Source organism: Gavia stellata, chromosome 11 (genome assembly GCF_030936135.1).
Source record: "Gavia stellata isolate bGavSte3 chromosome 11, bGavSte3.hap2, whole genome shotgun sequence".
In the NCBI taxonomy this organism is placed as follows: domain Eukaryota; kingdom Metazoa; phylum Chordata; class Aves; order Gaviiformes; family Gaviidae; genus Gavia; species Gavia stellata.
This window is the reverse complement of record NC_082604.1, coordinates 12939083-12966317: the sequence shown is the minus strand read 5'-3', so window position 1 is coordinate 12966317 and position 27235 is coordinate 12939083. Positions and strand designations below refer to the sequence as shown.

Here is a 27235-nt window from a genome sequence, read left to right as displayed (position 1 = left end):
AGTGGAGAACAGGTTATATGAGAAAAGACCAGGGAACAGAGATGTCTAACACCACTGAGTCAGCTCGTGACCGTCTGGGCTAAGCTGAACGTTGGCCAGCTCCTGTGGGAGGAGGGCAGGGCAGGGCGGTGGTGAGGGCTGGTGTCTGCACTGTTCTGAAGGAACCTGTGACCTCAGATGCCTTCAGTTTCTGTCTGCTAGTGCCAGAGAGCCAATCCTTGTCCTTAGAGCTCATGACCACAACTAGACCCACGCTGACTCTGGATTATGAGGCAGTGGCAGCTCTTCCTTGTATTTGGTGCTGCTTCCACACCCACCACTGCAATTCCCCATTTTGAATAAGGCTGTGCATGAGAATGGGGGGAGGTGTTTGATCGATTCCCAGCTCTCTTGCTATGAAACTGTCAGAGACAGGAGCTGCTGCTGCGACAATGTCCATAGATAAGTAAGTGTTCACCACTTTGAGTGGCTTGTGTACAGCAGTTTGAACACTCATGGGCTAATGGTAGTGCTGCATGACAGTTTTGATTAAGACATTAAGTGTGAATTAATCAAGATTACAAGATACGATTTGGAATAGAGGAGGAGCAGCAGCTTTGTGAGGCTCAGCATAGAGCCATGCTTCTCTGTGTAAAGGCAGACTGGGATCACAAAGACGATAAACATCTTGGGATGAGAAGATGCTGGGTTGGAGATGGCATGGTTGGCTTTATCTTGACATCCAGCTGCCTGCTCTGTTATTTTAGGTAAGTTGCAAAGGTGTCATTTACTCCCATGTGTACGGTGATAGGCTGTGACAGGCTTACTTCGCTGGTGTTTGTAGAATACTTTAGTATAGTCAGATGAGGAATAGTTAAGGCTATGAAGATATATGGATACATATTTTGTACACATGCTTATGATTATAAATAGGATTTGTATGCTGACTTCTTTCTGGAAGTACACTCATTAATTTTAACTTTTAATGCTGAGGTATGGCAGGCTGTGTGCTCTTTGTCTTAGGCAAAAAGAAATTGTTTCTGGAAATAAAATACTAACACATAATTTTAAAGGTGAAATAATGAAGGTGTAGTTTTGTGAGTTGTCCTTGTGACATCTGCTAAAAGGTCTGGAGGCTGTTATGTGAGGGTACATTTGCAGTGTACAAGACAAAAAAGCTAACCTGATTCCAAAACTTTAAGGTTATGTGAGAATTTGCCAAAGTGTTTTTCACAGGTTACTAAGGAAGTAATTTAAAACTCTCTTTATACTGCTCTTTTTAGGTAATATTTCAATAATCACATTACCAGTTTCCAGCACCAACTCCCCAACTAAGATTTTGCCAAAAACCTTAGGACCAATCAATGTGAATGTTGGACCCCAAATGGTAAGTTTTGCAACTCCGGTAACGCTAACTTGTGTAACTAGCTGCATGACTTCCTGTTGATGTAATATGGCAACATGAAAAACAAAGATGTGAACAGTGCTTGGAACTTGCCACTTCCTGCCTCAGCTGCAAAGGCTGCTGAAGTGCCCCACCTGGGTGGAAGGGTGGTGACGTGTGGGTACAGCAATCCTGGCGTGCCAGAACTGCCACTCCCAGCACCGATCTTGTATGTCACCTTAGGGGACACCTGTCTTCCTGGCTTTGAATGGAAATTGAAACAACTTTACCAGTTGACGTTTTAACTATTACTCAAAAATGTATTAAGAAAAAAAATCTCATTAAGAATGTTATTGATACTCTTTGAATATTTAGAGTCATGTTCTCACCAGTAAATCTCCAGCATTGCCAAAGACTAAATGTCTCAGATGTGTCACTAGAGATTTAACTTCTGAAACTACTCTTCTTAAAACTGCCTTTTCCTGTCAATGATAACTGTATATGAGAGTATATTGCTGTTTCAGGGATTTTGGATCTGGTTTTGAGAAAAATTTTCAGTTTTTTGGTGGCCAGAGATCTAAATAGGCAATACAGTGAACTGTTTCTAGTAACGTGATGCCTGCTTGCCAAGCACTTAGCTGGAGTACAAGAACCATTTAATGTGTTTTATAAATAATTGTGGTGGGTCTTTTTCGCATCAGGAGTTACTACTGTTCTTCAATGGCTTTTATCCCAGTTGGACAGATGGGCACGAGCCCTACAGCCAGGCCCCCCCAGGCTGTGTCCTCCGCTGTGTAGAGCTCTCCATCTGAAGTACTAGCCACAGGCTGTCTGTCAGAGAATAGTGTTCCTCAGTGCATCAGTGCTGATGCAAGCATTGCTAGAGCACGTGCCCTGTAGCATTTCACTGGAATCATTCTACTACAAAAGATTTATTTTGTGAGTGCAGTAAATCATAGCCAAGAACAGGGGAGAGCAGCTACTTAATGCAGTTCGTACTGTTAGGAGTGACTTCTCAAGGCCCTGTTTTTGGTTGAAATGAACCCTAGTTAACAGTTTAGTTTTTATAGCCGGTAGAAGTTGCAAAAACTACTGCATGGTGTGAGACACGCATTTTGTTTTATTTATTTTTTATTCTTATTTTTTTATTTTTAAATTATTTTATTTTAGTCTGCTGCTTTGCAAGGATAGGTGTACATTCAGAAAACATTTTCATATTAACTAGCCATTAACACAGGTCTCCTAAGACATCCAGTGTACGGCTGTGTTGAGTGCCAGACCATTTAAAAGAGAATGTTCGCAAGTTCTTAATAGTGGGAACGTTAGCACTCCTTTGGCATCTCACTGGTGTTGGGAGCATCCTGCTGCCCTAAGGGGTTTTTGGCTTTATTTAACCACTGTAGGTTACAGCCCCTGCGGCTGCTCCAGGCCTTTCACACCAGCACACAACCCCTGGGATCAGTGGAGCAGGCTGTTGGCTGCACAGTGACCATTGGTCTGAATCCCTTGGAGTACGGCTGCGCAAACAGTGAAATCAGCACAATTTGTGGGCTGGATTCTTGTGTACCGGTGTTTGTTATAGTTTCTTTAGATTCAGCCTGTAGGTGTAAATTTAACAGCATAAGTATTATTGATAAAATGTTAGTGCTTAACTACAAGCATTTAACACATCCTACAGATGCTCTATTTGCTAAACGAGGGTGAGGTTTTCTTTTTCTGTTTTATGCTATGCAGTGAATTTATGTGATTACTTCAGGCACACTGGAAGAATGTCTGCTGTTAAGAGAAGGTGGAATTAGTCCTCTGAAAATAGTCAGTGTAGTGTTTTTTGTGAAAGTAAACGTTCAATAGTAAACATAAAAGTGACACTGAAATAAGACAGATTTGTGTACCCATGACATCTGTGTCCCTGCATCCACGAGCTTGCAGCTTTAACAATGAGCTGTAGATAGGTGGACTTCTGTGCTTGTGCAACTGCCGCCTGTGGGTGCCACCGAAGAGGGCCCTGTTTGGAAGGGGCTGCTGGTGCCCCTCCCCGCCAGATGGCACCCAGGGACAGCAGGATGCGGGACAGGCCGGTCCTGGCAACACCCGAAGACGATTCTGCCACCTCAGTTTATTGTGGTGGTTTCCACAAGAATATTGTGAGGAGATTGGACGTAAAACACTCTTCTACAACACGTTTGATCTGTGATTTACAAGACATCAGTAGAGCAGTGTGAAACCTCGGAGAGGGTGGAATGTGGTGAAATGCACTTCAGTATGCAAAATATTTAAAATCTTCTCTCCCTGGCATGTGTCTGCCATATGCTGGCAGAACCACATGCTTACTGCAAATAAATGTCGTTTATAGTGTTGCAAGAAATTGATACAAAAAGTTACTGGATTGGATTGATGTTTAATTGAAATATTGCGTTACCGATTCTCACTTACATACTGGTGTTACACCAGTGCTGAACTTAAGCAAGCTTTTAGAAATTAGTAATTCTATCACAGAATGTTTCTGACTTTAAGCCAACATAGCAGTAAGTTGATAAAAGTTGCTACCTTTCCTGTGCCTGCACGCAGTGTGAAAAGCAGCCAGCCAGGGTTCTTTTGTTCTCCAGTATCAACCAGTCAATATCTAACTTGTATCTGTGTTTTGGTTTTCCTAAATTTCTGTTTTCGCTTGTTTCTTTCAAGCTAGCCATTTGCAAAAATAATTAAGATAAATGTATGTCTTTAAGATAAAAAATGCATACATGTAATCACGGTGTGGTGTCAGGAGGGATGCGAAGTAATGCTCAGTGAGCTAAGGTAATGCGAAATTCTTCAGATAGCATTTTTTTCTACTTGTTTAAACAATATTGATGGGTACCAAAGTATCTGCCATATGCTTACATGGGTGTTGGGTAAGTTAAGTAGTAAAGGAAACTACAAAGTTTAATACAGTAGGTACTCAAAATGTCACTAACAAATGGAGTAAAGTAAAATAAAGTTTAAAAAAGCAAAATAAGATATACGAGTAAAAATCATTGTCCAAGAAGCTTTGGTATGAATCTTACCATACTGGAATCAAAATAATTTAATATGTGTTGTATTTTAAAGATGAACTAATTAATACTGTTTCATTTATAAATACTATCTAAATTCTTCTGGTGACCTACTTTAAAGAATGAACTTAGATGAGATTTAAAAGTTGAGACCAACCATTATACATACAATTTCACCAGGTTTGAATAAATGTAAATTCTGTCTATACCATACAGACTTTACATTTCATTCCATAGGTACAATGTTGTATCATTAGCTTGCTGGAATGCCTTGAGATCTGGTGAAGGCTAGAAACTGCAGGGAATACTGCAATACTGTAATCTGTCATACCTAGGAATTATTTCTATTCATCTAGATCTTGTCCATATGTATAATACAGTAATAAGACACAATTAGTAGAAAACTTAACAGCATTGTAATTACTTTCATGTATGAAGATCTTCTGATGACATCTTTTCTGTATATTTTGACTGCAGATTGCATCTGATACAGAATTACTATTTTTTTCTTAGTACCATGCTTAATATGAATTTTGGGCTGTGGTAACCTCTGTTTTCTTGAGAGCTGTGCTTCTTGTTTCTGAATTTCACAGATCATAAGCACATCACAAAGACTGACCAGTTCAGGGAGTGTTCTGATTGGGAGTCCATATAACCCAGCTCCAACAATGGTCACACAGACACACATAACGGAAGCTTCTGGCTGGGTTCCAGGGTAAGATTTTTGTTTTATTGAAAGATGTTTGAGGATCTGTTCTGATTTTTTCCTTTACTTATACTATTGTATCTATATGTTGGCTTATGGCTTCTAGTTCTTGCACAACTAAAAGGAGTATCCTCTTTAGCATATTATGCTCTTTTGATGTCTGGAGCATGTGAGTATGGAAGTACAAGCACCAGTCACTAATTTTGGTTTATGGCAGTGTGTTTCTTTGTGAAAATGGAGAGCCACAAATTCATGAGTCCTGTTAAAAGAAGCCTTTATTTTTTTTCATAAGTTCATGGTATATCCAAGTAGCTTTGCTGTTGAGCGTATCGGCGGGTGCCAACAGGGCGAGAGACTGTCAAAAACACTTCAAGAGGCATTTAAGAGTAAAGCTCTAATGGAAAAATTTGAATCTAATCAATGTTGTATTGTTATTACTATTTTATAGTAGCAACAAGTTTTCATGGGGTTCTGAGGTACTCCAGAGTAACATGACTATCTTTATCTTTTCTAAGGAAATCTGGTCTTTACAGTATTTCATTATTATTTCTTTTTAATACCAGCACTGCTGAGCTTATCTGTCTCAAGACAGATGTAGTGCTTTGCCTCCGAAAATTAAAAAGTAATTTATTTCCGTATCTGGGTTAATTTTTCTAAACAGGGGATAAATGTCAGTAGTACCTTTCCAGCTTTAGAGGTGGGAAAATGGAGCATCTAGGACATGGCAGAAATTAGACTATCATGTTCGTACCTTGACTTTCTTCATTCTGTGCTGTAAGCAAGGACTGTCACAGACTTGTACTTTCCCGTCGCTATATTCCCAGCATAGAGTTAATGAACTGCATGCCTGGCTGAGCAGTTTTTAAGCTTGATTTTTTTTGCTGAGTATGTGTTTATCTATCTCCTCAAATACCTTTTGAACCCACTTAGTTCTGATTTTACTTGAAAAAGGAGTTGTCAAAGATTACTTTGTTTCCGCAAATTTTGTGAAATGTGGAGGCCAGGCAGAAGTTCTTTCAGTACCCAGAGGAGGGAAAAGCTATAGTGTCTGTTCACAACTTGCTAAACCAGAGAATCAATGCCCATTCGCTTTCTTAAGCTTCATCCAACCCAGGTGATGTAAAGTCCCAGAGACAAGCCTGGTTGCAGTGCATCAACCGCCACCACCAAGGAGAAGCACCATCCTTCCGTTGTATACCGTCAAAACCTAGACACAGTATTTCCAATGAGCCTATTGTTTCGCCCATAAAAAGGAGCAAGATGTTCTCCAGATTGGCCGGTCAATATTGTTCCCTGCAGAAGCTTATACGATAGGTCATATTTTCATCTGCAGAACAGAGGTGAGGAAGGGTCTGTGGTGTTGCTGAACCTCATCGGCAAGCCCTTGCTGAAGACTGTTCCAGAGGATTGCAAGTCCAGGCTCCTCGCTTTACCTGTTGTTTACTCCTCTTCACGGATTCCAAGTTGTTTCCAAAATCAAATGAGACGAGAGCATATATTCATTCTCAGGGCTCCATACAACCTCCGTCAGCAGGGCTTACAGGCCAGGGGACAGCTCTCCATTCACTGCCATTCCCGCCCCCCGCCCCAGCAATGCTGCATTTGGAGCCCCAGCTGCGCAGCGTGCGCGGTTAAGCACCATGGACAGGGACTGCCAAAGACAAAAATCCCGCTCTTGCTGCCGAGGGAGATGTCTGCTGATGGGTTCTGGATCGCACAACCAAATACATGCAGGCTTTCACGGCACAGGTCTTCAAATCTATCATTTTTGTTCAGCTCCCCTCATAACATTGTCAGGTTGTTAGCTACGTAAGTATCGGAGCCCTGGTTTTGTAAACGGCAGGGTAACAATGTGAAGTAATTTACCGACAGTTCTCAAGCGATGTGCATTGTATCAGCTGCAAGAATAAAAGACGAGTTTGGAATACAACTTCCGAAGTCTGCTTGCTGTAGCTAATAAACAGAACAATAAGGAAACTGACAATGATTGGTGACTGCTACTTCTAGGCAAAATTCACGTCAACTGCTTCTTCAGAGTATCTCTCTTCAGCTCTATATGCATCAGCCCTAATATGAACATGTTTAGTGTTTTACCTTGGTTTTTGTTTAAAGATACCAAAACTTTCAATGTTCTGAAACAGGATATATCTTACGTGCTGTTGAAAGGCATTTTTCTTCCACATGGAGGAATTTTAAATAGGATTTTTCAAAGGAGCACAGCTTCTCCTTTTTGATGGGATTTGGTTATCTAGCTCACATCAGCACTTCCTATAGTTCCAGATGAAGTGACTTCCCTAAAATCATACGGGCAAAGCATGGTAAAATTGGGTATAGAAATTGTCTGGCAGTGAGCTCAGACAACCTCCAAAGTCCTAACCACCTTCTCCCGAATTTTGTCAAGCTCTATCTGTGTGCTGTTTTCCCCTTTCGGTAAACACGTAACAGCAAACATTAGTACCCAGCCAGGCCCCAAATACATTGATTTTGTTGGTCTAAATGTATATTACTATTATCATCTAAGTTTGAATTGTCTTTTCTTAGGGACAGAAAGCGGACTCGAGAATTTATAGAATCAGATTTTTCAGAAAGGTGAGTATTATTGAACATGTGTATATATATATATTTCATGTATATGGTCATACCTGTTTTACTTCTTCAGATCTGCCCTTCAGAGGTGGGTGTCCAGTTCCCATTTTCAGCAGTTTTCACTCCATGTAAAAGCTATGTTGTATGTTATTCCTTGTAGTTATAATTCATTACTCTTTGCTTTATCACTTCCAGATAAATACATTTGCTATTACAGATGGTACTGGGAGTTGTGAAAAACAGACACAACGCATCTTCAGAAACAGGATTGTTCTAGTTTTCAGTGTGACAAATACTTGTAAACAGATGATCTTTTCCTGTGTTTCCAAAACTTCTTTGAATTCATTCAAGGTGGTTTTATTTGTTTACCTATCAGAGGTTACTCAAATTGTGTAACTGCATAGGGATTAGGAGTGTTGGGTTTTTTTAAATCTTGTGGTGTTGCTTTCCACTCTTCCTTTTCTTCTGTCCTTTTTTCCAGTGTGCTGTTTTCTTAAATACATTCAAAATTTTGAAAAGCATTCTTGCTTTTTAGTGTTTTCCTTAGCTTGTTACTGTTGACAGAACTAGGCTTTTTTCTGTAAAATAATAGATCTCCCTGAAACATATTATCAAACCAACTTGTAAAACTGTAATTAAAAAAAAAACAAACAACAACACAGCTGAGCTTTTTAAAGGCTTCTGTTGAAATATGCCTCCAAATCTAGCTTGTGTGATAAAACCAATTGCTCCTGTTTTTTCCATTACCGTTTTCTAAGCTCTTGCTTTTCTGGAGGAAGAAGGTGAATGGAATAACCCTGACAGTTGCCAGTTATTAATTTGGCACCATAAAAACCAATGAATACATACTTACTCTCTACAAAAGAGATTATTGTATCTCAGTCTTAACTATGATGGCACCAGGTATTAAACTTGGTTGTTAGGAGAATTAAGGTATCTTCTGCTGTATTGTAAATAGGGATGTCTGAGCCTTTCTATTTTAAGCACAAACATGAGAGTTCCCTGTAAATCTGGCTTCTAGGCACATATAAACACCCTGTGACGTTTTCTCCTTTTTTTTTTTTTGTTTGCTCTTTTGTGAAACTACCTGGAGGTGAATTACATATCTAGGTTTTTAAGCATCTGCCCAGCAGCATGCATTCAAATACTATCCATGTAGAAATCGCTGAGAAAGGGGAAAAGGCTCCAGTGTACTTTTTTGCCAACTTGTAAGAAACCAGAAACTGATTCAAAAAAGCAGAACAGTTTTATTTTTTATTTAGGTAGCGCATAATGTCTTGAGTCCTGATTCCTGTTGCAAAAGGTAGACCTTTTGCTGTGTAACAAAGTAGCTTATCAACATTCCATGTATTAAAATAATGACTTTTCTCCTTCCAGTAAGAGAAGCAAAAAAGGAGATAAAAATGGGAAGGGTCTGAGGCATTTTTCAATGAAAGTATGTGAAAAAGTTCAACGTAAAGGAACAACTTCATACAATGAAGTCGCTGATGAGCTGGTATCAGAATTCACAAATTCTAACAGCCACCTAGCTACAGATTCGGTAAGCAAATATGTGTTGAAATTTGTTATACCTTTACAAAATTGTCTGGTTTATCACAGAATTCTAACCCTTCTCTTTTTGCATTGTTTTCTGCCACACTCCATACATCCATACATTCCTTCACTTGCTTAACTACTTCCCAAATATAAAGACTTGCCCTCTGAAATTGAAAAATACAGAATTAAAATGAAAAATTGAACTCCCTCTAAATTATAAAAAAAAAAAAATAGAGAAGTCTGCCAGAAGAATTATCTTTCAAAAAAGGCTACTCTTGCATCCACCATATGTGGTCTTGCCAGGCTTTTCAACTCTAACAGACTTGCCGTGAGGGGAATTTGCTGCAGAGAGGCTTCAAGCAGGTCTGAAGCTTCCATTTGCCACCAAACACGCTCCGGTGGTATCCAGGTCCTAGCACAGATGAAGGCATCGTGTTTTAATACCACTCTGACTTGAATTACCATTTTGGCTTTTTATCTTCTACATATCTATGAAGGATGTGTTCAATCTTTTTTTCCTTCTTAATGCTTTTGTTGTAATTAATGCTGCATTGCTTTCTTAGCAGGCTTATGATCAGAAAAATATTAGACGGAGAGTTTATGATGCCCTTAATGTCCTGATGGCAATGAACATCATTTCAAAGGAGAAGAAGGAGATAAGATGGATCGGCCTTCCTACAAACTCGGCTCAGGAGTGTCAGAATCTAGAGGTAAAGTGAGGTAGATGGGAAATTCTGCCTAGTTCACAGGTTGTGGTAATGGAGCTGCTCTACTTTAGAAGAGGGTTTTTTCTCAATTTGAACCTGATTGGGTTTGATTGTTGCACACTATGAAAATACAACTTTTGATATTTGAGTAAACTGAAAGGATATGTTTATGTATGCTTTGTTCAGTTTTATTTAGTATACATTACATGAAGTTTATAAAACAAAACTGTTTACCTTACAAAAATGGACATTGATTGAATCAGGGATTACTTTTAAGATTAAAGTCTGTAGTAGCCTGACTTAACCAGAAGAAAGTCAAAAGAATTTATGATGCAATTATGCTTACAAAATGGTATACATTTGAAAGAAGACCAATTTTCTATTAATGTCTGTATTTGGAAATTCTGTTCAAAGGAAATTAAATTGAGAAATAATTCCTACTAGGATGTCAAATACTAGTTATGAACTGGTGGGGGGGATGGGGGGAAGTAGTTTTTACTTAATGGTTATTTCCATTATTTTTCCAGCAGGTTAAGAGTTACCATGTTTTTGCAGGGATGCCAGAATTTACATGCACAAATGTTGCTTGTCCTTCAGGCCAAATGCTCTATAAATAAAAAGCACAAGTTACTGTATTTAGTGCAGAGTGCTGTAATGACTGTCTCTAAATACATCTTAATATGTATTATATTTGTGATACTTGTGACATTAAATCTCTTAAAAGGTGGGTAGGGTGCCTCTCCAGTACAAACTTTTTTTTTTGTGCAGGTTCATTTACATCAATTGTCTTTCTAGATGTAGTAAGAAAAATGCTTTTACTATCCTTGTCCATTACAGTAACTCCTCCACCCGAGGAGTATGCATATGCTCAATCATTATACTCCAGGATTCTTTTTTAAAAAAAATTATGGATAAATCCACATTTTACGTGCATTCATGTGAATGCATTATCTTCAGTGTAGGTTATTGTTACAAATATGGAACTTGAATTTCATTGTGTCATCTACAATGATCATATGCTATTCACTGTTTAAGGCTCTAATTACATATGCACATTTTCTTACAATGTTCCTTCCTATGACATAATAGAAAAGAACAGAAAATAAAGCTGCATTTTCATGGTGTGAAAATCAGAATTAATTTTGCTTTTAAAGCTGTATACTCTTCTTACAGTGTAATTCCATAATAAGATTACCAGTACAAAAATGAGAAATCAGTACAAAAAAGCTTGTCATATAGAAACCATGTCTAAATTATATCTGTACTGTTTATTGGTTTTAAGAGTTAACTTGTATTTGTCCTAGCACAGAAAGTCATCTACTGTGCTCTGAAGGAAGCATTTGAAACATTAAAGGGAGCGGCGGGGGAGAACCACTGCAAAGCAACATTGTAAATAAAATATGGGGGGTTTAGGCCCGCTAAGTTTTAAAAGGCTGCGTCATTTAGTTTCAGTGGTGTAATGAAAAGGTAATTTAAGAGTTTAATATTTTTGGGAGCAGTGATACAGTGCTGGCACCAACAGGATGATGAGAAGAAATACCTTTTAAACATGATGACTACTGTCCAGTTCTTTAGCCTTGTCCCAGGACACTATTGAAAATACTGTTGGTTGTATCTGCAGTGTCAGTAGGCATCCAGTACTATTGCTGTCCCAGACACTGCATACTTAGGTTGAAGATAGCTTTGCTCCATAAACTGGCATTAACAAAACTGTTGCAAGAAATGGATTCTGTGCTCATGTAGAAAATGTTATCTCTACCCCCTTTTTGTTGCTGAAATCTTGTTAGTTTAATGAACTACTCTTGTTTGGACTACTCATTTAAAAAGTGGAGGTCACTGGAAAGATGCAGGTGATGATCCTGAGCCAGGTCTCCACACATTTATGTCTAGTAGCTTGCAGCTAGGAGAACAGAGGAAGGGATGCACAATTCCAAAAGAGTGCAGTTCAGGAGGGGAAAAAAAAAAAAAAAACAACCCAAAGCACCCTCTCAAGCAAGTGTTTAATTTGGTGCTAACTGGCACTCAGTGCACAATTCAAAAGAGGAGGAATGGGTGGGGAAATAATACAGTCTCTTGTAATAATTGATTGTTTACTGAAGTTAAAATTGTTGACAAAGAGAGAAATTACAGTTTGTCAGACCTGTTTTACGGAGAAACTCATATGACTATGCGATTAGTGTGTTTGAAAAAGAAGAAAATATATGGCAAGTGGGTAGGGCTGAAGACTTGTGCAATTTACTTACCGTTCCATGGAATTCACCACCATTTACAAAAGAAGTATAGATTTTTGTAATGGTGCTAGCACACTGATGTAGCTCTAAAGCCTGTTCAGTTTGGCATAATGGAACAGACAAGGTACCTAAGTAACTATCTTGATGCATTTATGTTTATATTTTAAGATAGAAAAACAGAAGCGGATTGAAAGGATAAAACAGAAGCGAGCCCAGCTACAAGAACTGCTGCTGCAGGTATATTTAATTTTAATTATTTCTTCTATAAATGAAATTATCAAGCGCAAATCCGAGATGTTAGAATTTCCAAAGTTCTTTCTAGATTTATTTAGCAGCTATGATATACTAGGGAGAAAAGTTTCATGCTTGTGACCTTTTCTGGATTCTAGTAGGGGGACTTCTTAACCCTCACTTTCTGCTTCATTTTTACCTATTGTAGAACAGCATGGTGCATCCGCATGCCACAGGCTTTTGTAAGTGTTCTGCTGAAGCTTTGTCAACATTAGTGGGAATGGGAACAACTCACGAGTCCCCTTTGTTGACTCCAGGTCGCCCCAGAGTTACCTTCTCTGAGTAGTTCTTACTGGAAAATTTCTCTTTGATTCTAAGCTATGAAATTTACAACTGAACTTGTGTAAATATGTACAGAGCTGTTTTGGGGGCGATAGACATTTCTGGATCCTAAGAATGGAAGGCTGGCAAATCCAGTTCTTTTACATTCTGACATGCACCTTTGAGATGACTGGAGTTTTTGCTTTGATTGCAGCAATAGATTGCAAATGCCTCTTTGCTTCTAAAGTAACATTTTATAAATACAGTTATGAGCATTCTTAAGTGTTTTAGTCTGTGCAGACTTTCAGTAATTTAAACGCAGTCAAACTTTTTAATGAGGTTACAGGCAATAAGGCTATTTTTTTTTTTTTTCCTGGTGTAACTATATTGATACAATTTTCATGTAATTAGATATGCACTGAAATTTTTAAATATCTGATGCTTCTCCTTTTTTCATCACCAAAAACTGTTTCTCTACTTAGGGCATAATTCTGATTCTATCTGTCTGACCTAATAAATTAGCACCTTCTCTAAGAGTAACAGGAAATTATCCTGGTGAAAATAAGGCAACTCAGGCCCTCTTAACTAGTAGTCTAAAAAGGACAGTGTTGCACTCCTTTACTATCTACAACTGTCATTATTTCCTTGATTATATTCATTGTCAAATGATTTACCAGTCCTTTGGGATTGTGTCTACCCATCTTCCCCTTAAGTGGAATAAGTAGTGCCTCAACATGGGCAAGTACGCTGACTTCCAATCCCTCAAATAACATTTCCTAAAAACACACATTTTCATACATAGATAGTCAGATAAAAGAATTCAGTAGAGAGCGAGTGGTGTCACAAACGGCACCTGTGTAAAAACTTCCAAAACTTAACTCTTTTGAGAGAGAAAAGAGGATGATGGATGAGAAGGGGAAGAGAATATGGATCATGGGAAGTGGGGGAATGCTGTAATTTCTGTTAACTTCTGTTTCAGTGTAACTAGACTCCTATTCTGATATAATTACGCATATAAAATAACAGAGAAGACCTCTGACTCCAGTGCCTTTTCAAAAGGAATGGGGAACAGTTCTCCACCAAGCTTTATTGCTCCTTTCTTGTTTCTTCTCCAGGGATTGTGAGGGGGGCATAGCAATTAGGATATGTGTGAAAAATTTGTGTTTATATTCTGTTCCTGGTGAGCTTCACTAATGCAAAGAGGAACTTAGGCCACAACTTACTTTTTGACAGAAAATTACTGGAGGTATTGAGAGTTGGTAAATAAGAGCTATGAAGTTCTACTTCCTGGAAACACTGATGTCTTCTTCTCTTTTCTTGTCAGTGATCGTTTTTTCTTTCTTTCTTTCTACAGCAAATCGCATTCAAAAACTTGGTACAAAGAAATCAGCAAAATGAACAACAAAATCAAGGCCCTCCAGCTTTGAACTCAACAATACAGCTGCCTTTCTTAATAGTCAACACTAGCAAAAGAACAGTTATAGACTGCAGCATATCAAGTGATAAGTGAGTCTTTATGGAATCAATTTTTATAATTTATTTTCTTTGTGGACTGGAATTTTTCTTCGGACAAATGAGAAATTTTTCTGGTTTACTGAAAGTAATTATGTTTTTAAATTTGCTGCTGTCGCTTCAGGTAGGTGGTTTAGGTTTTGGGTGTTTTTAATATTTAATGCAACTGCAGTAGTAATAGGAGTAAGTTTATCAACACTGCTTTACAATGACTAGTTAAAACAGGCTGACTTTTACTGTTGTAAAAGGCACTTCAGACTGACATTTCAAAGAGCAGTTACTGCACAGGAGAAATAACTGAATGAAATTATATACTAGGACAGCACTAGCTTTTAATGAAGCCATATGGTAGTGCTTCTGAATTCTTATTCCTAATAAGCCATAAATGTGTTTAGTCAGAAACACAAGGTGATCCATGTAACACAAAAGTAACATCCTAGAGGTGATAATAACAACTTTGAAAGTGTCTTTTAATAGCAAAAAGGTTACACCTAGCTCTTTGAAGGAAAAAAAAAAAAGGGAAGGAAATTATACAGAAATTTGAAATACTGCCTTTGTAAGCAAACTGCTGTAGTTGCACTCTTACGTTAATCTGAAGGTCTTCCACCTGCATACTTTTGGGTGCTTATGCTCTTCATCCTGTGAAAATATGGCTGAAAGTATGAGGTACTGTTATGTTAACTGTTAATCAGATCACAACTAGTTTATTAGCTGAAAATAGCAGGCTTTGCTTTAATACTGTAGATTACAGATTTCACTCAGTGGTATACAAATCCCATATTGCACTTCAAGTCAATTAACATACAGCACAAATAGACAGTCTCTAGTAACCTAAGCACCAACATGCAAAAAACCAATACTATTAAAAGTTGAATTTTTGTAGAAAATTGGACTGAAGTCCAATACATTCTGTGACAAAACTTTTGGAATACTCCCATCAGCAATGCAGTTCAGCAAGCTGGGAATTTTAGGATCAATATTGATTTAGCTTAACCATACCCTTATTTTATAGGCATATTATACAGTTCTTACTGCACTTTTAAACACTCCTCTATATTCAGGTTTAAAGTCGATATAAAGTTGAACCATTTCATACTGAAACTTCAGAACTGCTGCTTTGAAGTTGTCAGAGATTAACCTGGCATTTGGGATCTAGAGAAGCGTAACATACTTCTACAATCTCAAATTGTAAGAAAACATGACTACTAAAAATGAGCACACCAAAATTATTTGTTGAAATTTCAGTTTATATAACCCAACTTCAGTATTACTGTAATCTGGAAATCATTAAGTGTACAACCTAAATTAAACAAGCTTTCCACTGTGGTTATTATTTGTGCAACTGATTAGTTGCAATATGCAACTACAACTGCAGCAGCAGTATGTAGATAAACAGTGCCAGAAACTGCTAGTGTTTAAACCACTTTTACATTGATCTGCTAAGTAAGGCAGTTGGCAAAAGTGGTCACTCAGTTTGGGGGAATTCAAATTCTGTAGTTTATTGGAGAGTGTTTGCACTGCCTAACCCCATTACTCGTCAACTTGAGTGCTTGCCCTTCAACTTGGTTTCAACCTCAGTTAATAACCCACGGTTGTAATGGGCTTCCATTTTCCTTTCTTATCCCAAATAACATTTATATAAAGCATTGGTTGGTCAGTATTTATGATGCAACAGCAGGTGATGTTAGGAAGTCCAATCTCACAGCGTTAGCTACTCAAAATTGTATTTACAGAGGATCTTCCAAAAGAAAATAATTGCTTGGAAAAATGGTACATATAAGGGCGATTTAGCATCATGAGGAACGTAGGTTTGTGTCTTCTAAGTTTTTTCCTATGCAAGAACAGGCTTTAGCCAGGCAAAACAGAATGAAATTTCTCACGTGTAAAACAAAGAGGTTATTGGGCAAGTTTTGTTTAAAGTTCGAGAAGGCAGGTAGGTGCCAAGCAGCATACTGGGAATGACATTTCTGAAGTTGGAGTAAAGAAAAGCAGAGTTTTCAGATAAGAAGGAAGAAGTTAAAAATTACGTTGAAAAGATGAGGCACCTGAACAGGAAAAAAGTATTTAGTGTTTATGGTGCTTCTATATAAATGCCGTAGGTCTTAGGAAAAAGAAAAAAAAAAAAAGGAACCAGAATACCTAGTTTTAAATAAGCATTTAGACACAATAGATGTATCAGAAACTTGGAAAATGGGAACATCTCTATCCTGATAGGAAATGCAGATGATTTTGCCATTGGAGGTACAATGCTATACACTAGAGAAAACATGTAGGAATGTACCCTTAGAGAAAGAATTGCCTGCAAGAGCAGAAAATCCAGATTAAATTCATTGTTGATCAAATTTGCACTTACCATGGGAAAGGGACAGGAACAGTACCCAAACTTTGCCATACACAGTATTGGCCTCTGGACCTACCTTTTAGCACTGTAGCCCAGTAGATCGTTCTATTAGAACAAAAGTTGATTTCTCAATAATGGCCAAAATAATGCTGGGAGTTATTAGGAAAAACAGTAAGAAATACAGTGCAAAACCAGGTATGTATAGTGCTTTTATATCTGGAATACTATATGCTGTCTTGTTCTTGGAAAAAGTATACCATAACCAGGAGAGAGACACAGGGCATGAAGAATGCCTGAAGCTATGAAAAGGCTTTCACAGAAGGAACAGATGGACTCTTTGGCTTAGAAAAGAGAGGACAGTGGCTTCACAGGTTTCTATAAAATCATGGATGACATGAGGAATGTGCACAGACAACAGGTGTGCACAGTTGCTTATTAAAGTCAAAATTAAGAGACATTAAGAGAAGATACCAGGTGACAGGTTTTAGACAAAAAGAATGTAAGTGGCTTTGTAACAGTCAGTCTATGCAAATCGTAGGGTTTGATGTTGTTCATGCCAAGAGTTTACGTAAGTTCAGAAAGGGGTCATGTCAAGTCCCTGAAAGAAAACCCTAAATAGCTATTAACGGCAGAGGTAGAAGTGTAGGGACTTCCTATGTCTTAGAATCATAGAATCGTTTGGGTTGGAAGGGACCTTAAAGACCATCTAGTTCCAATCCCCAAGGCAGGGACACCTTCCACTAGACCAGATTGCTCAAAGCCCCATCCAGCCTGGCCTTGAATGCTTCCAGGCTTGGGGCATCCACAACTTGTCTGGGCAGCCTGTTCCAGTGCCTCACCACCCTCATGGGGAAGAATTTCTTCCTAATACCTAATCTAAATCTGTCCTCTTTCAGCTTAAAGCCCTTACCCCTTGTCCTATCACTTACATGCCCTTGTAAAAAGTCCCTCTCCAGCTTTCTTGTAGGCCCCTTTCAGGTACTGGAAGGCTGCTATAAGGTCTCCCCAGAGCCTTCTCTTCTCCAGGCTGCAAAACCTCAACTCTCTCAGCCTGTCTTCACAGGAGAGGTGCTCCATCCCTCTGATGATTTTCATAGCCCTCCTCTGGACTTGCTCCAACAGAGGCTGCAGGCTGCTAGAAACTATACTGGAGAAATACTACCATAAGTTTATTTGTTTGGAAGCTTGCAGGGGAAAAAAAGGAGTTAACGCTCCTTTCTAGCATCCAATATTTGACTACAACACAATGCAGAGCTATCAATAAATACAGCCTTTAACCCCTATACCATAAAAGCTGAATTCAGTCATGACTTAGTTAACTACACAGCTTGCTGGTAGTAACTTGGTCTGACACTGGTCTCCCATCCTCTGTGTAAACATAGTTATGTGACTTTAGCTGCACCAGCCTAGGTAGCAGTAAAGTAATTCTACCAATTAAAGGTATAGTGACATATCTTATTCTTCCTTTAATGTGGTTACGCTTAAATAAATATAGCTGCATAAACAATATGTTTTACAAGTAATACCATATGAGTCACAAAAGAAATTATGCCTATAACTGACTATTACACCTAGTACAAAGCATGTAGATTTCTAGATGAAAATTTTGTGTATAGACACAAAAGACATAACTTTTCCAAACGTACTGGATCAGGTATAAGAAAATGAGTATTAAAAAGAGCTGTCAGGAAAATCCACATGTGACACAAGCTTGGAGAGCTAATGGAAGACCCACAAGTGAGTTATTTTTTAACAATCGTATCTCATGGGTGGGTTGCTTTTCTAGGGATAAAGGTTTTGTCAGCAGAAAATGAGGTACTGGGAACTAGCCTTACATTGTAATCCCTGGACCAGTACTGTCCAGGCTTTTAATAACCTGTGATCACAGCATAAAGCCAGTCTAGATGCCCCTGCTTTTCTTAAAGCTATATTAAGTTTATATCACTATTTCCACTTTTATATGCAATGAAAAACGTTTTGAGAGTCCTGCAGCAGAAATGGTAGGTTGTGAACATACAGGATTCTGAACAGACTGCTTTGCTAGCTGCATCCAAACATATCCAAAAAAAGCAAAGTTATACCAAGGTAAATAGGTCAGTTCACAGGAGGAGTGTTGCACATGAGAACAGAAAGTGAAATGTAGAAGAAGCAAAACCAAAATAGTTATTTTGGCGACATGGTTGCAGGTGACCCTTAAAAGTATTGGATTTAGTACAAGTGAAGGTTCCTGTTTAGTAAGGCCTCCCTTTTCCCCTTTGAATCTGTTTAATATGGTAGAAAATTTTAGACTTTCTTCCTGCACTGGTGAAGTTACTTTAATTGAGAAAGTGCCATTTTAAACCTTGTAGGCATGCCAGTCACAGAAGCAGAAGAGAAAAAGCATTTGCTGCACTTTTTTTTTTCCTTAAGAACCCTTTACAGATAACGAAGCATACCAAAAAAAAAAAAAGGAAAAATAGTCAAAAAAAGCATAGCTGTGCTCTTTTCAAAACCATCTCACTTTGACTTTTTACATACAGATTTGAATACCTCTTTAATTTCGATAACACTTTTGAGATTCATGATGACAGTGAGGTGCTGAAGAGAATGGGAATGTCCTTTGGGCTTGAGGCAGGCAAATGCTCAGCTGAGGACCTAAGAACTGCAAAATCACTGGTGCCAAAAGCTTTAGAAGGCTACATCACAGGTAAGTTAGATGAGACTTTTAAATATTTGTTCCTGATGAAATTCGTAACATTAGTTAACTGAAGCAAATTTAATGATATTAACCTACGTAGGTATGTAACGTTTGAAGTTACAGGGAAGCTAGTAGCGTTGGTACACAAACGAGTTGTTTTACCGTTAATTTTGGAAGGCTTATCATAGTGGTACTGTAAACTTAATTCACACTGATTTATAACAACAAACTTCTTAGTGAGCTGCATTATGAAGGAATTATTTCTTAAATAACTAAATTGACACCAAGAACAGATTTTCATGGGTTAGTGTTAATTTTGAATAACTGTGGATGTGTGGAGGAGCAAACTGGAAGAAGGCAGCTCTTCCCAAGTTGAGGAGGAAAAGGAAAGAAAAAGCAACTTGAACTGGTTCAGCATAATCCAAATGTGACCCAGCTGCATTCACACTTTACTTTGCCTGAGGTAGGTGAGCTCTGCTAAGAATTCTCCTCATCTCTGTCTGTGTAGACATGCTCAGTGTACTCTCAGTACACGGATGGTGGGCTTTCCTGTGTCCAGTCATTTCCACACTTACTTAACATGTAAAACAGTGATACTTAGATAAAACACATGGCCAGCAGGTGCCATCTGAAAACCGAGCTTCTCAAAATAAAGCAAGAGGCTCCACAGACTTCCAGGACAGGTGTCCCCTGCAGAGGCTTTTACATCCCCTAGTCATGTTGTTTGAACAGGTCACACTTAAAATAGACTCAAACCTAGATCTCCTTCAGTGTTGCATCATTGGACTAGAGCTGCTAAAATTTGTTATCACTTCCTTTAGTTACAGTCAGATGCCATTCTTCTTGCTCTACCCAAAGCTAAAACAGCCCAACATTTTCTCAAGTTTCTGGAGGCACTTCATCTGTAAAGGAAGTGTTCCCCAATGAATTACTGTATAGAGACCTTCATTTTTGAGGAAAGGGGGAACAAAGCTACTGCCCTGACTTCTCTACTAACTGGGCTTTGGTCTTGTTTAAATTATAGTAGTATAAAAGTGTGTCTTTCACACAGGGAGGTTGTAAACATCAAACATTTGACTTGATTTTTTTTAAAACATTCCTGAAGTTGATTCCCTTCTGTTGGCAATATTTAATCTTCATGTCAGGATCTTTTAAATGCAGGCTTTATATTAAAAACGCTATTTTGTTTTGCTAAGAAAAATACAGTTAAGTGGTCAGGAAGCTGAACATGTGGTTTTGTATTCTTGGTTTTACTATGTGAGAGAATTTAGAATGAAACAGTTTCCTAAAATTGTTGACATCAAAACACTGCTGGATATAAACTAGAATTCAGTTATTCACTAAAATTAGTACATTTTAAATGGCTTAACATTTCAAACTACATCAAATGTGCTTATGTTTATCAACACTTGTTTGCATTTTCCTGGTCCCCTTGTCCTGTGGGTTTTAAAACTAAGATTTCATATTTTAATTTTGGTCAATTTTGAAATTATACACCAAGTCTTTATAAGGCTGCACTGGTGCCAAAAAGAAGTTGAAAGACATCTTGATGTGTTCCTTGCAGGTTCATTCAACTACGTGATTTTACCACCAATGTAAAAAAAGGGGAAGGGAGCAGAACCCACATCTTTTAATAGAGTTGCAGTCTTAAAGTTACTTAATTGCTCCCATGTATTGATGAGCAAACTAAAATTTCTGTTTCATTTTAAACCTGCATTAATTTATCTTCAGAGAGTAGGGTTTTTTTACATTTGCAAAAAAACTTGTGTTGTTACACTATTTACTGAGTAAAACCAGCTTTTAAAGATTAAGCAATGAAACTACATGTCTAAACTAGTGATTAGTAGTTCTTTTTAGTTTCTTTTGAAAAAAATTCAGTCACACTAATGTACTGCTGGTGGTTTTTTTTACTGAAAGCATTAAAGGCAAAATAACAGTGATGTTCCTGTGCAAGTGAGAAACAAGTAATAATCTGTTTCAAAGAAATTAAACAGAAAAAACCAGATTCTAAGATGGCATATTCTTAAAGAATGTTGTATTTAGAGTTATTTCCGTAGTAGCAGACCAGCAGCCAGAAACCTATCTAGAATTTTAATCATAAGAAATGTATTGATTTTATTTTTTGCTCAAAATGCATTGAGGCAAGCAATGTACTCTTCAGACATGGGTTACATTCAGCTGTTTCAGCCTCTGAAAAAATTAGTCCAGAAGTGTTGTTACTAGAGTATGTACCTTTGAAATAAAGGTTTCTTCTATCTGTTGCTTGCTACTTAATTACACAACACGAATCTACAGTTAAAGAGTATGGATTGCATAGTAGAGGTTTCTGGTGGCAGTAACTGACAAATAAGGGAAACAGATTTAAATGTTTTGCACAATACTTGGAAAAAAAAAACAGCATTTGCCTGATTACATATTTTCAGTTAAGTATAACTTCCCATTTTACGCTTTAGACACTGTTTCTTACACTGCAAGAGTAGTGAAATGGAAGGCTCATCACTGGTTTTTAGAATTCATGGTTACTTCCATAGCTCTCATAGTGGCACCTTTAAGTTCATTGGCTTCAATTACTGCTATACAAGAAAAGCAAATCTTTTTTTCAGATAATTACTGACTTCCAAACACTAACAATAGTTCGTATTATAAAGCTTGCTAATAGGACTGAAGAAACAGTTGGAAGAATCCAAGTCTAAACAATTTCAATGAAAGAAATTTAAAATTGACAAAAAAACTGCCCTCTTCTTGAGCTGGTTCAGGGTACTAAACTGCAGGCTTTTTATCTGGCAGAGGAGTTTCTGACAATTTAGCATGTAGAACTATCTAGCTAAGGGTTCAAATCAGAACAGTTCAAGTGTAAAGGAGGGAGTGAGATTGCTGAATGAACAGAAATACACCACTGATTCAGACAAGCATGAACTCTTGTAGAACCATACCCAAAGTAACATCCTGTGCCTTTTAAGCCATGCATATACTACAGGCAGTTAATGCAAAACCAAGTCCTGCCTTTGTCAGTTGAGTCCTCACTCCTAGAAAGGAGACTACACATAGAAAAAGCAGGAAATATAAAAATTCTGAGGCACTAATAGTTCTGGTAACACCATCTCACTAAGGCAGTGGGCAGAGGACGTGGTGCAGTTTCGGACCTTTAGATTACAACACTTCTTTATTCATCCCTGCATGAAGAAGTGCTCTGCGATCTACCTGCATAACAAGCCTTGACTGGAAAACAGGCTGGAGTTGGAACTGAAGAGAGAAGAGTACCCATTGAATGAATGAGCTTGTTCTGCTATCAACAATAATCCTATGCAGCACTTTTACTTTTGGATTAAGTACTAAAGGCTATTGACTGTATTCTTTTAGAGCCTTCTCATGTAAAGTACAAATTTCTACCAAGTATATTTCCTGCAAGATATGCCAAGTTCATATTAAGGTTGCCACTCCTAGATTGCACTGTACCACCTTGGGAAGTTTTTTCCAAGCTGCTTTCCCTGGTTCATAAGCGTAACTATTGGTAATGTATCTACTCTCCTAGAAGTAGTAAATCTTCTCATTGTAGGCAAACTTCTATTTTGACAGTCCTTTCCAGACAGGAAATGGCTTCTTAAACTCCCTATCTTTCACAAACTTCCTCTTTTCCCTGGCTCCTCAGACCCCCCTGGAAAATAGAATTTAGAAATACAAGGCAATCAAAGCACAAGGCAGGGATGTGCATCTATGAACCTTCTTTCTGCCTTATGCATAAAGTCCATACTTTCCTTCACCTTGCTCTTCAAAAAGAAAAGCTAACTAGATATTTTCCCAAAATGTTAATAAAACACAAGACTACTAGCAGTGACTTGTTAGTCTTCTGGAATATTAAGCATGTACACACAAGTACACACCTTCAAAAGATCAGGAAACAACACTGATGATACATCTCTAATCCACTTTATTATTCTACATACAATGCAGTCATTCCAAATGGTTCAGCCTCCTCTTGCAAAGACAGGAGAAGACTGTCAGAACATGTTCTCTGTAAAGACAAACCTGCATTTAGGGCAATCTTAATGAAAGCCATCCAGCTATGTCCATATTCAACTATTCTCATCTATTCCATCCTCATAGATCACCCTCAAGCTGCCACTTCTTACTAATGTTTTCTGTCACGTTCCAAAGACTGCTGGCAGGAACATCAACCTTGCTAGCCTCGCTTTGTAACATGTCATTTAAATACCTCGCTGCTAACAAGTCTCCACAGCACAAAACAAGGTAGCCTGTGAATCCTAGTAGATGGTGAGCCAGTTAACGTGGCTGTGACAGCCTGCTTAAAACAGTCCATGTGCTAGGCAGTACACTGTCAAATCTAAAGGAGCCAAAGCTTAACAGGAATGCAGGACAAATGAGAAAGCATATGTAACAAACACATTGTTATTCCTCTTACCTGCTTTTACAGAAAAATTCTAGATAAAGTATGAATAGCACAAGCCCATTTTACTGCCATTGTGCTCTACAGAACAGAGGGTTGGTTAGGCATAGAAAATAATAATAAGGACTGTAACTCCTGCTTTAATACATCCAGCTGGAACCACATGCAAGCACCATGAAAAACAGCTAGTCAGTCCTGATGATAACTTTATTTTGATTTTAACCTTGTGTCGAGATGGAATTTGAGTAGGTCAGTAGAAACACCTTACCTAAGAAGGAAATTAAAAACAACTACCCCCCCCCCAAAAAAAAAAAAAAAAAAAAAATCCTGTAAATCTAATGGGGTTAGTGAACTTGTTTTGCTGATTTTCTTGGCAGAAACGTGCGTAACTAGAAACAACTGACAGGCATTACTTGTTTTTTTAGGGAATTTGAAAACAAGTACTATGATGAGGGTTGTAAGTAACCAACCCATTCACGTCCCTCAGAGGGCTTTTAACAAATTACCTCGAAGAATTCAGCATTATTGCAAGACCATTTTAATCCTAACGTTTCCATCCCTAGGGAGGAGACTGACTTACACCTCACACGTGCTTTCATACTCTCAGCACAAGACTTTGGCATGCTCTGTTCATGTCCACAGCTGATTGCTGTCTTTCTATTCAGCATCAGAATGGGTTAGGAGGCTGTGTTACAGCCAGCTAGGAGACCACCGAGACGAAACTGCCTCTGGCCATCAGAACACACACGACTGAAACACGTACTGCCGTGGTGGCTTCATTGCAGTATCTCCAATTCTGACAAGTACAGTTCCATTTATACCTTCACAAAGTACAACAGCAAAGGCTATATATATAAAAATATAAAATTTCATCTTGATTAAACAGGACACATCTACAGTATAAAATCAACTTGAGCTACTGGTACCTTCTCTTCTAAACTAAGGAATCCTAACTGCAAAGAGAACACAAAGTTTAAGATTGTAATAGGAAGAAAAAAATTAAGTAACTATCATAAATACAATTATGCTTTCTTCTAGATATGTCTTCAGGATTTTCATGGATAAACCAAGGGTTACTTTCAAGTTCAGCACAAGCAATTTCACATTTAGAGGTAGCAGGAGGCACTTCTGACACTAAATCAAGGTAAATAAAATCATTTTTTATTCAAGGATAGTGATATATGCTTGTGGTACTTTCAGTAACCTCACTATTTCATACCATTTACGTGCAGGAAATGAGTTGATTTCTATTATAGTTGATTTTTGATTGTGAAAAAGTCTGTTATTCTGTCTTCCTTGGTAATTATAGTTGAAAGGTCAAATCAACATGCTTTGAATTTTGAACATACTAGCTATTTTGTATCTGTGTTTCAAAAGAATAGAATCACTTCCAAACCCTTATTGTAAGGACAGAGTTTTCCTGATTAACCTTAAATTCCTGCCTGGACATGGACTACAAATAGGTAAGTACATGTGGAAAAAAGGCTGATAATACTTCTGAAGAACACAAAAAGAATATTTGGTGTCTGAATGCACTACTGCTTAAGCTCTCACAAAAGAAGTTTAGTCCACACAGTCTAATCATAATTTTAAATTAAAAACCAACCAAACAAACAAAAAATAACCACCACCAACAAAAACCCAATCCAAAAAACGCCTCAACAGCCATACTTTGCTTGGAGGTTACCTGTACCTTAAAAAGTGGAAGGAGGGATTATTCTGGAACAGGTTCTTCTTCATGGCATTTAATAGCTTAATTTCATATTGCAAACATTTCTGTATATTGACAAAACTGTGATGGATTTATTCTTCTTTAAGCTTTCTTTGGCTTGAGCAATTCTGCTAGTTGATTATGAAAAGAAAAAAGCCACCCAATAATCTTTTTAATGCAACTTTCAAATATTTTAGCAGTTTTCATAACTATTAGCCTGTGTTAAATGTAAAGTTTTGGATTTTTCCTGGTTAGTAGCATTACTTTAACTACAGGAAAAGCTGAGGCCAAAAAGAAAGCTTAAAACTTCATAAGAAATCCTCTAAACTTCAACATTTCTGTTGTTTTGATAGTGAGAATCCAGGGTTGTGTTTGGATGCTGAAGTGGCCTTAGCAACTGGGCAGTTTCTTGCCCCCAGCAGTCAACAGTCCAGCAGTGCAACATCACGCTACTCTGAATCACGTGGAGAAACTCCATGCTCATTCAATGATGAAGATGAAGAGGATGAAGATGAGGATTCTTCCTCACCAGAATAAGGACAGTAGAAAACAGAATACATAAAATGCTGCTCATAAATATTCTTAATGGGAACTCCTGTTTGGATTTTACTGAAGTTTCTTGCCTTGGTGTGCACTGTGTTCAGTGAAGCAAAATGGAAGCTTCAAAACAAATTCATCTGCAGCTGAAATTGAAAACTTTTTGTAACTGAACACAGAGTGACATGCAGACACAGAGCCAAGTGGTTTTTGTCAACTATAACCAAGGAAAAGAACAAAATCCCTGGAGATTTGGCAAAGTAAACATCAAGTTCACATTTTCCATTTTGGGGCATTCTGTCTCAAGTCTCTGTCTTCCCCTTATCTTTATCAGCCAGTCAACAAATGCCAGTTCTTGCATTGTCTTTTGGCTGTGCTGCCTGTAGAAAAAGGGGGAGAGAGAGCACGTGCAAATGCGCTAAAATAACTATTTAAAACTATCTTATATGAAAATTGTTCTAGGGAAAAGGGGCTGTTAGAATGTTTGCTTTTATCTGTTCGACTTGCTGTATAGAAGATTCTTAAAGTAATATAAATTGCAAGTGATTAAATGAATCTTGAAAAAGTTTAAATCCATTTTAGATACTCTAAAAGTAACAACAGTATGTCTCTTTTGAAAGGTTCATATGTTCATTTATATTGCAGACCTAATTTATTATAAATAAGTGATTATTCTTAGCCATTATTAAACAGTCAGGATAAAAACAGCAGTATTCTCTGCACCAGCTTTTTTCAAGGAAAAAAAGATAAATAGTATTTCTAGATTATAGTATATCCAGTATAGCTTCTCCTTTACTGTTCTAACTTTATAATCCCTTTGATTTTATGCATGTGGGGTTTTTTTTTAAAAAGCCTCAATATTAAGGATCTCAGGCAGCATGTTTTCAAGGCAGTATTTTCAAATTCAGGGTGGGCAGGTCGCATAACTTTTAAAGTCATAGGTTGAGGTTCTTAGGAAAAAATTAAATTTCAACAATACATCATTTCATGTTTTTGCATTCTAGTCAGTTTGGATTATGACAGACTAACTTTCTTAAAATTAACTTCTGTTGCACTCACCTTGATGCGTCTTTGAAAAACAGTAGTATCAAACCACTTCTTAAAATAATTTGTGGCTAAAATGCACAACGCATCCCATTTGAACTGTTAAATTAGACTTGCTTCAGGAGGCTCTGTGTTCTATAGTTAACATCACATCCAATCATAAAGACCTTTTTTAAGAAAAAACTTGAATAACAGAGCAAAATACATTGTAGATGTACTCTTCCCATGGTGTTCTAACATCCAGTATTTTAACTAGTCTCGAAGTTAACTATTTTTAATTAGGCAAATCCAGTTT

General features: G+C 37.7%; 1 protein-coding gene across 4 annotated transcripts in view; it reads left to right on the top strand.

The window, feature by feature from the left end:
• Window positions 1-26691, top strand: part of TFDP2 (transcription factor Dp-2) — a 45709-nt gene extending 19018 nt beyond the window's left edge. Inside the window, exons 3-12 of one of the 4 annotated variants that reach the window (XM_059822574.1) lie at window positions 1263-1366; window positions 4989-5110; window positions 7643-7690; window positions 9065-9227; window positions 9790-9933; window positions 12330-12398; window positions 14068-14219; window positions 19086-19252; window positions 24687-24792; window positions 25713-26691. In XM_059822574.1, coding sequence (XP_059678557.1) covers window positions 1263-1366; window positions 4989-5110; window positions 7643-7690; window positions 9065-9227; window positions 9790-9933; window positions 12330-12398; window positions 14068-14219; window positions 19086-19252; window positions 24687-24792; window positions 25713-25896 — 1259 coding nt within the window. In that variant the 3' untranslated portion in view covers window positions 25897-26691. Of the gene's footprint in view, window positions 1-1262; window positions 1367-4988; window positions 5111-7642; window positions 7691-9064; window positions 9228-9786; window positions 9934-12329; window positions 12399-14067; window positions 14220-19085; window positions 19253-24686; window positions 24793-25712 lie in introns of those variants that run through there. The other 3 variants (XM_059822573.1, XM_059822575.1, XM_059822576.1) reach the window with 3 other exon arrangements.
• Window positions 26692-27235: the final 544 nt, after the last annotated feature.